At 47.1% G+C, this 11,995-nt stretch overlaps 4 protein-coding genes across 5 annotated transcripts in view; 2 read left to right on the top strand and 2 right to left on the bottom strand.

Moving 5' to 3' along the window:
* The first annotated feature begins 11 nt into the window (after nucleotides 1-11).
* On the top strand, nucleotides 12-842 carry LOC131206116 (mitochondrial translation release factor in rescue-like). Its single transcript, XM_058198527.1, has 2 exons — nucleotides 12-147; nucleotides 208-842. Exon 2 carries the CDS (start codon nucleotides 266-268, stop codon nucleotides 749-751), a length of 486 nt encoding a protein of 161 aa, XP_058054510.1. The 5' UTR covers nucleotides 12-147; nucleotides 208-265; the 3' UTR covers nucleotides 752-842.
* Nucleotides 814-2,649, bottom strand: LOC131206115 (RING-type E3 ubiquitin-protein ligase PPIL2). The gene is made up of 3 exons (XM_058198526.1): nucleotides 2,523-2,649; nucleotides 1,360-2,460; nucleotides 814-1,307 (listed from the first exon to the last, which is right to left on the bottom strand). The coding sequence occupies exons 1-3, from the start codon at nucleotides 2,552-2,554 to the stop codon at nucleotides 827-829; spliced, it is 1,614 nt and encodes a 537-aa protein (XP_058054509.1). The 5' UTR covers nucleotides 2,555-2,649; the 3' UTR covers nucleotides 814-826.
* Nucleotides 2,650-2,772: 123 nt separating this feature from the next.
* LOC131206117 (uncharacterized) lies at nucleotides 2,773-3,597 on the bottom strand. The gene is made up of 2 exons (XM_058198528.1): nucleotides 3,343-3,597; nucleotides 2,773-3,262 (listed from the first exon to the last, which is right to left on the bottom strand). Exons 1-2 carry the CDS (start codon nucleotides 3,489-3,491, stop codon nucleotides 2,956-2,958), a joined length of 456 nt encoding a protein of 151 aa, XP_058054511.1. The 5' UTR covers nucleotides 3,492-3,597; the 3' UTR covers nucleotides 2,773-2,955.
* A 6,407-nt stretch (nucleotides 3,598-10,004) lies between these two features.
* LOC131206123 (dnaJ homolog subfamily B member 6) overlaps nucleotides 10,005-11,995 on the top strand; it is a 55,033-nt gene continuing 53,042 nt past the window's right edge. For both annotated transcript variants that reach the window (XM_058198536.1, XM_058198535.1), the window contains exon 1: nucleotides 10,005-10,178. The gene's annotated coding sequence lies outside the window, so the exon portion shown is untranslated. The remainder of the gene's footprint in view (nucleotides 10,179-11,995) is intronic.

Raw genomic sequence — 11,995 nt, 5'->3', positions numbered from 1 at the left:
TCCGTGCTTTCTTTGTATCGTGATCTTCTGCGATACGGTGCGCAGTTGAAGTACACGGACAAGGATTTTTTCCGAGCGCGCATTCGAGCCGAATTCCGCAAATCGGCGTCGCTAAGCGATCCAAAGGAAATCGACTTCTGCTACAAGGTTCGTTTTGAGTCCCGTGCTTGAGGGTTTTTGTAGATAACTCCGTTTGAGATCTTTCAGAAAGGACGAGCGATACTTGAACGTGACCGCGTCATCTAGAAGTGGCCACCCAATAAAAATGCACTGCTTTCACCGCTTATTACCGGTGGTCAGTGGTTTCAGTCGCCCGCTTCCGTTCTCTCTGCGGCCAATTCCAGCCGGATGGCGCACGTTTTCGAAATCAATCGACGATACCCGTGTTCCGGTGCTACACGAGGAGGATCTAGAGGAATCGTTCGTCCGAGGCAGTGGTCCTGGTGGACAGTCGGTCGCCAAGACGAACAACAAAGTAGTCTTAACGCACAAACCGACCGGTCTTGTTGTCCATTGCCATACGAGCCGTTCCTTATTCGAGAACCGCCGAGAAGCCCGCAAACTACTCGTCGCCAGATTGGACCAGCTGCTCAACGGTGAACAGTCGGTCGCTGGTCAACGGAAGGTTATCGAACAGCGTAAACATACAGAAAGTTTGCGACGTAAGATGCGTCTACAGGCGAAGAAGAAAGCATGGAAAGAGCGGGAAGCAACGGAAGGTAGTAAAGATCCGTCGCCACAGGTCGAATAGAAAGTTTTTTGGTAGTTTTGATAGAATTTTTTTTTATTTTAAACAATAAATACAGAGTAAAGAATTGGTAGCATATTACCACGAACTGAAATTACCGAAACCATTCGACCCACTGGTTCCTGCGGTAATTTTTTTAAGCCGTTTTGCTTCCACAGGACCCAGTCCACTGCTACCCGGTTTCTCACCGTTGGACACCGAAGCAGGGTTCTTCGTTATGCCCGTGTCTAGATACTTCCCCACGCCCGTCCGGAATACTTTCAAAGGTTGACCACGCTTTTGCCCAGAGGCGCTGTTAGAGCCTTTGTTGCGCTTCTCTTCCGCTTCCTGCTTCACCCGTTCCAGCTCTTCCGCCCGTTCTTTGGCCAACTGTTCATCAACCTCCTGGAAGGGGTCAACGAAAACCTGGGCCCTTTGCATGAAGATGTTTTCAATCGGTCTATCACGGTTGTCCACCTCTACGCGTTCCATTTCCGTCAATACCTCGAGACCACCGACCAGCTTACCGAAGATGGTGTGCTTCCCGTCCAGGTGTTTGCAGGATCGGTAGGTGATGAAACTGCAAATTACATTGGCTTTAGAACTGCACACTTGTACTGGCTACAACTTACAATTGTGATCCGTTGGTGTTGGGGCCAGAATTGGCCATCGACAGAATACCTCGCCCGGCGTGCGAAAGGTTCGGCTTGATTTCGTCCGCAAACTTGCCACCCCAAGCCGACGTGCCCCCGTTGCCAACGCCCGTCGGATCGCCACCCTGTAGCATAAAGTTCCGAATTGAGCGGTGAAACAGCACTCCATTGTAGTAGCCACTTTGGCAGTGTTTCAGGAAGTTTTCGCACGTCTTCGGCACCTGCTCACAGTACAGCTCCAGATTGAGGGCCCCAAAGTTTGTCAACAGCCGGACATAGCCTTTCTTTTTCACGCGCTCGTACCGCACGATATCGTCGTCGATAATAGCGGCTTCGTGGTGCGAAACGGGAACCATAGCCGTGGAAGTGAAGGAAGCGGCCACCTCGCCGGTCGAGTAGTGAGCCGCATTAAACTTGTCCGCCACCTGGCGCTCCTCCTTGCGCACATCCGGTGCCTGGTAGTCTTTCTCAAGCTGCGTCAGTATGTCTTTCGTTTCGGCTGAAATGGTCTTAAGGCGTCCATGAGGGTCCTTTCGCTCGGCCAGCTGTTCCTCGGTAAGTACGCGCAGATTCTTTTTGATGTGATGGAAGCTGGAAATGTTGAACTTTTCGAGCTGTGCCGGATCTTGGATGGTGATAAGATCTTTGCGCGTGAACGGCGTATCATCGATCAGATCCTTCCAGTTCTTGGCTTTTACGTTGAGCTGTTCGATCGCTTCGTATGAAAACACGTTTCCGGTCTTACCGTTTGCGACGATGTGCGAGTTTTTGGTAAATGGTTTGAACAGCGTCGGGCAGTGGAACTGATCTTCGTGGTTCTTGGTAAAGTTCAGCTTAATCAGTTCCCGCCCATCGAGCGGAGCGCCAGTGACCGGATTTACTTTGAAGCGCTTCAGAAACTCAACAATCGCCGACAATTCGAACACGTTGCCTTCCTTGTCGCTGTACGGATGTTCGAATGGGACCAACGAAACACAGCAGTGGTCGAAAGGTAGCCGTTTGAATTTAATCTGCTCATTTTCAACAGAATCCGGTTTGTGGCCACCATAAAACTCGGACCATTCGGTGTACGTTAGGTACCTTCACGGTGGAAAACCCCAAATCATTCATTCGTCCTGTGCGTTTAAATACTAGTTACTTACATTTTATCTTTCTGGTGTTGTTTTTTACCCATTTTGGTGGCAGTTTTTGAACAATTCTTCCTCAAATTCCGCGTGCAATAGCAAGAGCAATGTTATTTGGTTTGTTTACTTTGTTCCGATGTTCGGAACGTTTGACAGTTCGCATGTCGTTTATTATCGCAGTTCCATTGCTCAGCCTTGATTGAAGTGATTAGTTTTGTTTTGTGTTGTTTGTTTTTTAATTGCTGATAACCAACCAACCGAACAACCGTTTAACATAATAGAAACAGCAAAAGATGTTGGTGTATTTCATGACGTTCGAAGGTACAACTAATCATTTCCCTCCACTATTTCGACGCAGCGAAAACAGTTGCTTTGCACCAATCGTAGCAATATCGTCGTATTGTCGAAGATGCGCTCGTTAAAGTTGCAAGAGCCTTACAGACGATTGCTTTTAGTTTTTCTTCACAACCGCTTGGCTATCGTTGGTCTTTAGGTAATCGTAAGCCAGCTTTGCCATCAGCACACCGGACGAAAGACCCAGCGCGGTCGCTAAGCCCTGGTTGCGGGGAACTGTCGACCGAAGCACGGCCCAAACCAGCACCGATCCGAAACTAAACAGCACGGAACCGCAAACACTAATGGCCATCCGCTTGTTTGTCGAAACACCCTTCAGGTGTGGCCGGCTGTAGAAGTACAGCGATGTACCGAGGACGGTATGAATCAGCAGAAAATTGGTAACGTCTCGCTTTGGGAGCAGCCTACGGAATTAAATAAAACATCAAGATTTTGGGGTGCTGGTGTTTGCCGGAAAGCGAATTGTTGTCCGTGGAAACCGTACTTGATCGCAATCGATGGATTCATTACGTTGACCGATAGCGCAGCGTAACTGACCATACCCTTCAGCGGAAAGTAGTAGTACAGGATGTTTTCCTTCGTAAGTGGCCGCAGTTGCAGGCCGCACACATTTGGTAGGTTTGCATCGGTCATCCTGAAGCTGTATCACTAAAGGACCGCGTGTACGAAGGCAATTAAGTGGAAAAGCCGAATCCGATCGCTGCACAAACTATAGCCGCACACGAAAAACAAAGTTGTGTAATATGAATTGAGCTTTTGACAGCGTCTGTCATAACAAGTACTGTTCCGTCGATTTGACATTACACAGGAAAATTCAAAATCTATGGCGAGCTTTTGTACCGGTTCGCAGAACCGGTTCAATTTTTTAAATTTTGTAACATGTTGTTTCACCGCAATTAGCTAAAGTAAAGTAGAAAGTGTGTTGCTATAGCTGCCAGTAGAAGAATTTCTAAACTAAACTTATTTTTTACCATTGCTGTCTAGCGGCGTAGAACCGTAACTCCAATAGAAAATTTCGAAATGATGTCCTAATGTCAGATCGAGTCTCCCGCCTAAAGCTCCATGAGAACCAAAACAGAAGCCGCAACTCACTACCACCATCAACCGACGGAGGGTTTCTGCTTTGCTAACTCCTTTGCTCGCGCAATAACCTGTGAAATCGATCAGCGTCCTGGGAAGTTAAGAACGTTAATAGTTAATAGATAATAGTATCGTTTTTCAGAAAGTGAGTTTCGTGCACACAATAAGTGGTTCACCATCAAAAGAAACGTCCGTGAACGTCCGCGAAGAGCGTCCGTGAACAGCAGCAGGTAAGTCCTGTGATGATTATCCTTTGCGGGAAGAGGGGATAGTCAAACAGGCCGGCATATGTTGCAAAGTGATTGCGAATAAATCAGTTACAAGTAACGAACTCATATGTTTTGTCCCAGTCCCCTCCAATACAACGCCACGGCGAAAGTTTTTTTCCGGTCGACGTATTTTACAATGCCAAAAAGGCGTCAATTTTTCGGGCTATCACCTGCCTTCGTGTTGTGTGGGTGTGTGTGCGTGCGGGTGTGTGGATGGTTTTTCTGTTTGATCGAAGAACTTCCTGGGGGGTCGTGAATCAACCGGAAGCTTCTCGGCTACGATAGTTATCGGACATTTCCCTGGTGTTCAATCAATTGATGTTCCTACATGATTAGTTACACGATATTGTTTGTCGCCTTACCTATGTGTTTGGCATTGCGCAGATTCTCCAAGGCCTATGGCCAACAGGGAAAAGGACACTGAAAGGACTAACGTGGGCGAATGATTTATCGACAGCTCAATAAAAAGGGCACTTTGCGATTGAAGGAAAAAATCTCCTAACATCCATTAAAAAAAAACTCTTAGATCCGTAGCTTTTAGATTTCTCAAAAAAAAACTTACACTTTGTGTTACACTGATTATGTTTTTGCATTTGCTTTAATCTTTGCTGTGACACTACAATTCCCCACCCGAGAAAGACGATGCACTGCAGCCACGCTTTCGCCTGCTGCGACAACATTTGCCCAGCTCTATTGCTCCGCTTCGAAACACTTGCACAAATGTTGATGTCTCCCGCCGACCCGGCAGCACTCTTTTGTTTTTGGTGTCGCCAAGTGTGCCGGAAATGGGTCTGCATTGTGCAACATAATGATGTACAAGGTCTACCGGGAACAGCCGTTGAATGGACCAGCTCCTTGCGTCAGAGGAATTGTGAAGGAAATGAACGGCCAATCGTCACATCCGCTACGCTACTCGTCATTTAGCTCAGACTGTTTGAAGTTGGTCAAGATGTGCGGTTTTAAGGTTCGTCTAGTGCTCATTGCGAAGCAAAAATAAGAAAAGTTTTGCCTTTACCTGCTTACCCTTACATTAACTTCATAAGGTAAAAATTCATAAGAAAATGTAGCTTGTTCGGAATATCCTTTATAGTTTTCGAATTGAATTCCCAAGATGTTCCCGAAATACTTCCATCAACGATATCGTTTGCAAACTGCTCTCCTGGCTTAAAAGACTGAAAAGATGTAAAGCAAGCACAATGACGAAAGAATCCGTCGGTGGTCGATAATCTGAAATAATCGGTTTATTGCGCCACCCTACCAAAACGTGTCACGTTACGAGACTCGTCCAGCTCGTGATTAAGACGGGCGGAAAATGGAAACAGCGTACGGTGACGGTCACTTGCCTGTGATTGGCATAATCTGTGGAATGTGAAAACATGATTCTGATTTATCCGTTCGCACAATACCATTCAACTGGCCGTACAAATCCGGCTTAGTAGCTATTTGCCAGCGGCCAGCGGCACCGCACAGATCAACATCACATGTTGCTCTTTCATTAAGCAAAGGAGGAAGGTTCATTTGGGATGCCTGAAGAGTGACCGCTAGGAATCGAATGCAAATAGCTCCCAGGAAACCGGGCGGGTCGATGGCGACTCTATCGATGATTAGGCGTGTGATTTATTTGCAGTCTGAACATGCACGCAACGCCCCGATGCCTCGCCTCGGGCAGCATAACTCTCAGTTCATCGGCATTGAATTGGGGAGCGGAATGCACACCTACCATCCGGTCGTCCGCTAGGGAATCGTTAAAATACCAAACATGCATAGTTGCATGGGGCGGCAGCATATTCATTAATGACCAAACACTGCAAGCGTTTGATGGTCGATTGATTTTGTTTGAAATATCGTTTTAGTTTCTAGTTTGGTAGGTTATTCGTTTAATGTGTTTCTTTGTGAACATAAAGCTGGTGCCGATGTTAGGCGCGCACTGGTGTTTATAACGGGTTGGATAATGGTTGTTGAAGGTGACGACACAACTTTGCTTTGTGTTTCTCAATCACCGGTCGTTCCTGAGAAGAGAATGGTCATGTTTGCAGCATGGATCATCATGATTCAGCTAAGACCGCTTCCCCCATATTTATCGCATTGACGTACTTTTACAATCGGATGGGTGCCATAATTGCCGGTTGGCGCTTATTCCGATTCCATCCTTCATCAACACCTTCCCACTTTCCGACCCCCAGCTGTGTCTGCCGATAAGATGGCCATTTGGAACGAGTTGGATAGCTTCGTACTCAGTATTTCACGCGTACGGGACAATATTGACTTACGGATAAGATATCTTTACACGGAAGCGTCTATTACTTTACTACGAGCTTTGCAATGTTACTTATCGTTTGTTTCTTTTATGGATTTCACTATTTTATAACTACCCAAAAATATATTATTGATTTGATTTATCATTAGAGACAGTTTTTATCTTGAAGGTTGAGAAACAGTTGCCAACGTTTTCTTGGAAAAGTTTGGCCTCTACATTTGAATCGTGGGGCCCTTTCCGGGTACCGTGCTATTATGTGCATGTGTTCGCATGTTTTCTTTTCCTTCGCTTTGCCACGCAACTCTAACGACAAGAAACATGCCGAGATAATTTTCTCTTCCATTCATCGCTGCCCGGCCAATTTGCATGGTTGTCCGAAAGGTCTAATTTGACAGTGCGCGGGTCGGAGAGCACGCGGAAGACACTTTTTTTATTTGTTGCTATCTGAATATTTCCAGAAGAAAAAACGATTGACAAAGAAAACATATTTTATGCAAAAAATGTGAACGAACGGAGAAACTCTACCAATTAGCATGCACTACTTCTGTGTTCAGTGTCTTCTCTGCGCAATGATTCATTTCTGGGTTACAAAAGCGGAAAAAATATAATGCCGCGACTCCCTTTGACAATATTTTTAATTAATTTAATTCAACAAGATCTTTTCAAGGAGTATTTTTTCTTTGGTTTACGTGCTCCGTACGCTCTGCCATTGGAGATAGGATTTCTATTCATTGTGATATCCTTTTGGGTTGGGATTCAATGGCTTCAGTATGCGTGCTGTGTCGGTGATCGAAATGATTGGCAATATCCTGTTGGTGACGCAATTCGGTCGTTCTGTCGATTCCTTTTTATACTTTACCATATTCTATTGGCCTTCGATTTGGCTCTGGGTGCTCGCTGCTCCGGGTGTACTTGCAAAGCGAAATGATGACGTTACCCATCGTAACTAAGTTTCGCATTAAATCGGGCAACGGAGAACAGAACGACCACACAGTTCGGGTTCCGTAGCATAAAATGAAAAATTGCCTACATCCCTCGCGGCGGCTTCCATTTTTGGGGGAAGTCTCCATCGACGCAATTTGTAGCACTTCCCAGCGACGGGGGTTGTGTTGATACGAGTAGTAGGATTATACAGCTTTTGCTCCGTTTTAACCGTTGGCTAAAAGAGATTCAAAAATCTTTCAAACAATGATGGTTAAAAAAAGCGTAAAAAAGTGCGGCGAAACAGATGATCCACAGATGACGATAAGGTGCTACATTTGAAAGAGGATTATGATTTGCGATGACAAATAATCACCTTCAGCAGCATGAGTTGCTAAACAAATTCAAAGTTGAAAGAACCACCCTAGTGCGTGGCCAGCCAACCGACGGACGGTTGCTGTTGCATGTCAAAACGAACCAACACATACCCATCCTTTCGACACCGACCGACGGCGTTTGTCGATGTGTGCGTAGCAGCACTACCGCGCGAGCCAACATATGGGGCAACGGGGGGAGCTCTGCCCCGTGATCCGGCTCTGTTTATTACCGCACCGCGTGGCTGCCCACACTCGCTGCTCCCTTCAGTCCTTGTTCCGTCCAACTCGGCGGGGATTCTCCGTTCCGAGGGTTTGCTGTCCCGCGGTCCTGGTTCGACAGGCCCCTTTTTTGCAAGGCTCCGTTGTCCAATAGGCCGAACCCTATCCTGATTTTTCGGGTTCGCCAGCCCAAAAATCCACGTTTTTGCGATTCCATTGTGCACAATACACATTCTTACCAGCAGCCGGCTGAGCGCGCCCGTGTTTGAGTGTGTTGGTAACGGTGGCAGCAGCAGCGAGACAGCACGGTTGAGCAACGCATCGCGGAGCGAGCTGAATTCAGTCGAATTCAGCAGCTCGTGCCGCGTGTTTGTCGCTTCGTTGTTGCCGTGATCGTCGCCGTTGTTGTGTCGTGAGTGCATGTGTTTCCGCCGTGGGCCGTCCTTTGCATTGCACTCTCGGCTCGGCGCCATCACCGCTGCACTAGGTAAATGTGGCTGCACTGCATCGAGTTTCCTGGTTTCGTGAGTCACGCATCGCCGTGCAGCCCGTGTGCTTGTGTTTGCTGAGCAATTTAACAAATCAAAACCAGAATTGAACACAACATTCTCTCTCGCGTAAATTATCAATGAAGGCCACCAGCGAACCACCGGGACTCTCGTCGGGGGCGCTATTTGCCGTCAGCTGATTTTGACATCACCGTGCGGGAACGGACCATCGCACAAACGAACCACGTCAGTAGTGGCGTTATCAGTTCGACGGATGATGATGTTTGCACCGTTTATCAGAGTTCCGTGAAACCGTCCTAGGCTCCTGACAGAAAACGGTTCTGGTCCGGAATAGTTCCTTCGCTTCCGGGTTGAACCAAACGAATCCTTTTGCCTCCCCAGAGTGTGCCTGTACCATCGTGTATGTGTACACGGTTCAAAGGTCATCCGGGAACGAGAGCACCTGCCGGCAAGAACACACAGAGTGGGCGATTCGCGTAGCGTAAAAAGTGTTTTCGGTGGGCGCAGGCGCACGCGTACGGATCCGGTTGCTGATGCTCTCCTTTTCTCGTTCTCTGGAATCAATGCTCGCGCTCTTCGTTAGGTGGCTTTTCCGGAAGTCCTGACTTTCCGTTCCGTGCCGAAGCGGGGACACACCAAGCACGGCAGTCGGACGGGTGAGAGTGTTCGCAGCGATAGTGATCCCGAGAACATTCACACACGGGGACACGGGGGTTTTTCGCATTGTTAAACGGGTTCAAACTTCCTGTGGTTTCTCCCTTGCATCCGTGCGTATCGACGTACGTGTTCCGCCTTTAATCTCATACGTGTTCTGGTCTGGTCGAGAACGTATCTCAAGGCGAGCCTGCTGAGATAGGGATATATCATCCGTCGACATTTCATCATTTGTGTTGCTCTTTTCGATTGCCGAACACGGGTAAAGTGTTTTTAATCATGTCGCAGAGAAGATATTTGAAATAAATTCCCTTTTTTACTGAGAATATAGAAACATTAAAGAGAGAACCTCGTGTCACGCCCGACAGTGGGAGAATTTTTGTTTTTTCCTTAACTCGGTCATTAGCTTTTTACCGGTGTTCCGCAATTCCCGGAAGTGTACCGCGGTCACCCCTTTTCGCCAGGATTGCATCTCTCTCTCGGAGAGAGAGAGAGACAGTGTGAGAGAGAGGTAACGGAGAGACCAATCGCAGTGTGCGTTGTGGGAGCGAATAGTTCACACAATTCAAACAATATCTTTGTGAGCGCACGGTCGCGCTCTAGTGAGCCAAACAAAAAAAAACTGTCACAGGAGGCGTTGGCACAAGACGGAAGTGATGATGTCGTGTCGAATCGTGTGTCGGAAATAATATTCAATTCTGCGTGATAACGACGTGCCCCTCAAGCGGAATTGATAAAAAGTACAGGTTGTCGTACGGTGGTTCTTCCTTTTTACTACTCGCTTGAGTGTTTGCGGCAATGTGTTAAATATGCTTTACTTTCTATAACCCTTAGCTCTGGTTCTGATTGGAAGTGTTTGTTCGTGGTCGACTAGTGGAAGTTGCGCGCAGTGCGTAAAGAACAAGTGTTTTCCCCAAAATCGATTGGCCATGTACTTTGCCTCTCATCGGTGAATCCGTTTTAGTGAAATTTCCTGGTCCAGAGGCGCAACACTTTGGAAACCAGCAAAATTTTCCTCGTCGCCGACTGAACAAGTAAGTCTACTTTGATGTTTAGCAAGTTTAATATTAAAAAAAAACAGTCCATCGCCATCATTTTAGCGTAATTAGTTGTTGCTAGAACGTAGCCGTTAATTTCGATTCCGCTGAGAGAATGCAGGTTGTGGCCATCGCCCAGGTTCACGTGTGCCTGAATGCAGCCAACGCCTTAACGCTCCTGTAGGCAATGAGCATCCATCAACAGCCACCGCTGAATTGCTGAGAACACCCGTGACTGTGCCAATGTAGGTGGCCGACAGTGGGTTTGTTGTGTTCCGAGCAAAACTAAAAACAAGGTGACAACCATTTGGCCAAAACAGCATGTGCCCTGTGCAAGTTTGTGCAACATGCCGCCGTTACAAAGTACAGTCAAAACTACGCTCAGCTTTTTTGCGGTGTTATTTTTTGGAACTCCGCGCCTCCGGGTTAATCGAGGTTAGATAGGGTCGTGTGTTATGGTTTCCCGCATAACTTGTAACCGACACAAGACACACATAACCTTGGCGTGCTGAGGTAGCGAGTAAAAAATGCGGAGGAAGTTGACCGGTTTGAAATGGATGGCGCACATTGTTGGTGCTAATAAAAACAGGCATAGAACGGCCCGAAATGTGCGCCGCCATTTGGATGATAAAATATGTGGCAAAAAGGATCTCACGATGTACGATGGCGCAAAACACACATCGGTTGTGTGTAAAAATGGCATATTATATTGATCGGTTCGGTCGTTCCTCGCTCTCCGCCGTTTGGCCGTGGTTCGGTCAAGGTTTAGCTAATAGAAATCCATCCATTTTTCTGTAGGCCTCGCTTTCTCATCAGCAGCAGATGATGGTGTGGTATTGTGTGGTAGCTAAAGGCTTTCTCAAATGCTAGTAGAATGGTTCAGTGTGTTCAATAATGCAGTGTGTTGCAGAGGCTATTGCATTTATGGCTCATATTCGCCCGTTGTAAAGACGCCTGCATGGCACGGCGAGGACGACGACGACAGGGTGGAGCATGAAGGTTGCTGCATAAAATCGATACCCGTTTGGCTTCAGCGTCTCTGCTGTGAGTTTGGACCGAAACGGAAATAGATGGAAAGGAAATGGGATATTATTCTAGAAGTTTTCTTCTCTCCCATGATGAGTTGGTAGTAAGAAGGACAAAAACCACGTCGTTGGTTTCCATCTTTTGATAGTAAGGAAGGAGAAGTTTTATGACTTATGCTGCGTTGTCTTATGTTTACTGAAGTCGTTAAGTTCCATTGTCGAAAGTAAAGCCTATCGTACGACCATTAATGTTTCAAACGATAATCATTTTTATGGCCAGTTCATATAAAAGAACTTAAGATTGCCGTTACTAGCAGATACGGATGGGTGTTTCATCGTCGCATTTTGTGACCTGTCCTATCTCTGTTTTATGCTTCGATTATTAAACGTGCTGCCGGTTTCCACTATTCCTGTGTTCTCGATGCCGTTGCACAAATCCTGCGGGGGGAACGTTCGCGACGAATGCAAATTCTTGTCGGTCGGCCGGCGGCCTCTCTTTAGTCGGGCATTGTAAAGACAACTGTGTTAAGGTGGAAGATTCACTCGCCTCGAACTTACTCCGGTTTTTGCCGCGCCGGTTAAGGAATTTTAAAGGAGTTCGAGAGCGAAAAAGTTGCAACCGGTTCCTCTCCCTTGGTGGGGGATTACTGTTTTGCGTCTGACTGTTTTGGTGGGGGATTACTGTGGAACGTCTCCTTCTGGCGGCGGAAGTGAAGTTGAAGGACCCGAAACCGGCGAAACGTTGAACCGGTTTGCGGGAGGCAGAGGATCGAGTGAGCTAAGGTCTGG

The sequence above is a fragment of the Anopheles bellator genome, chromosome 1, assembly GCF_943735745.2.
Source record: "Anopheles bellator chromosome 1, idAnoBellAS_SP24_06.2, whole genome shotgun sequence".
NCBI lineage: Eukaryota > Metazoa > Arthropoda > Insecta > Diptera > Culicidae > Anopheles > Anopheles bellator.
The sequence above is the reverse complement of the archived record's forward strand: the minus strand, read 5'-3'. Positions and strand labels throughout refer to the sequence as shown.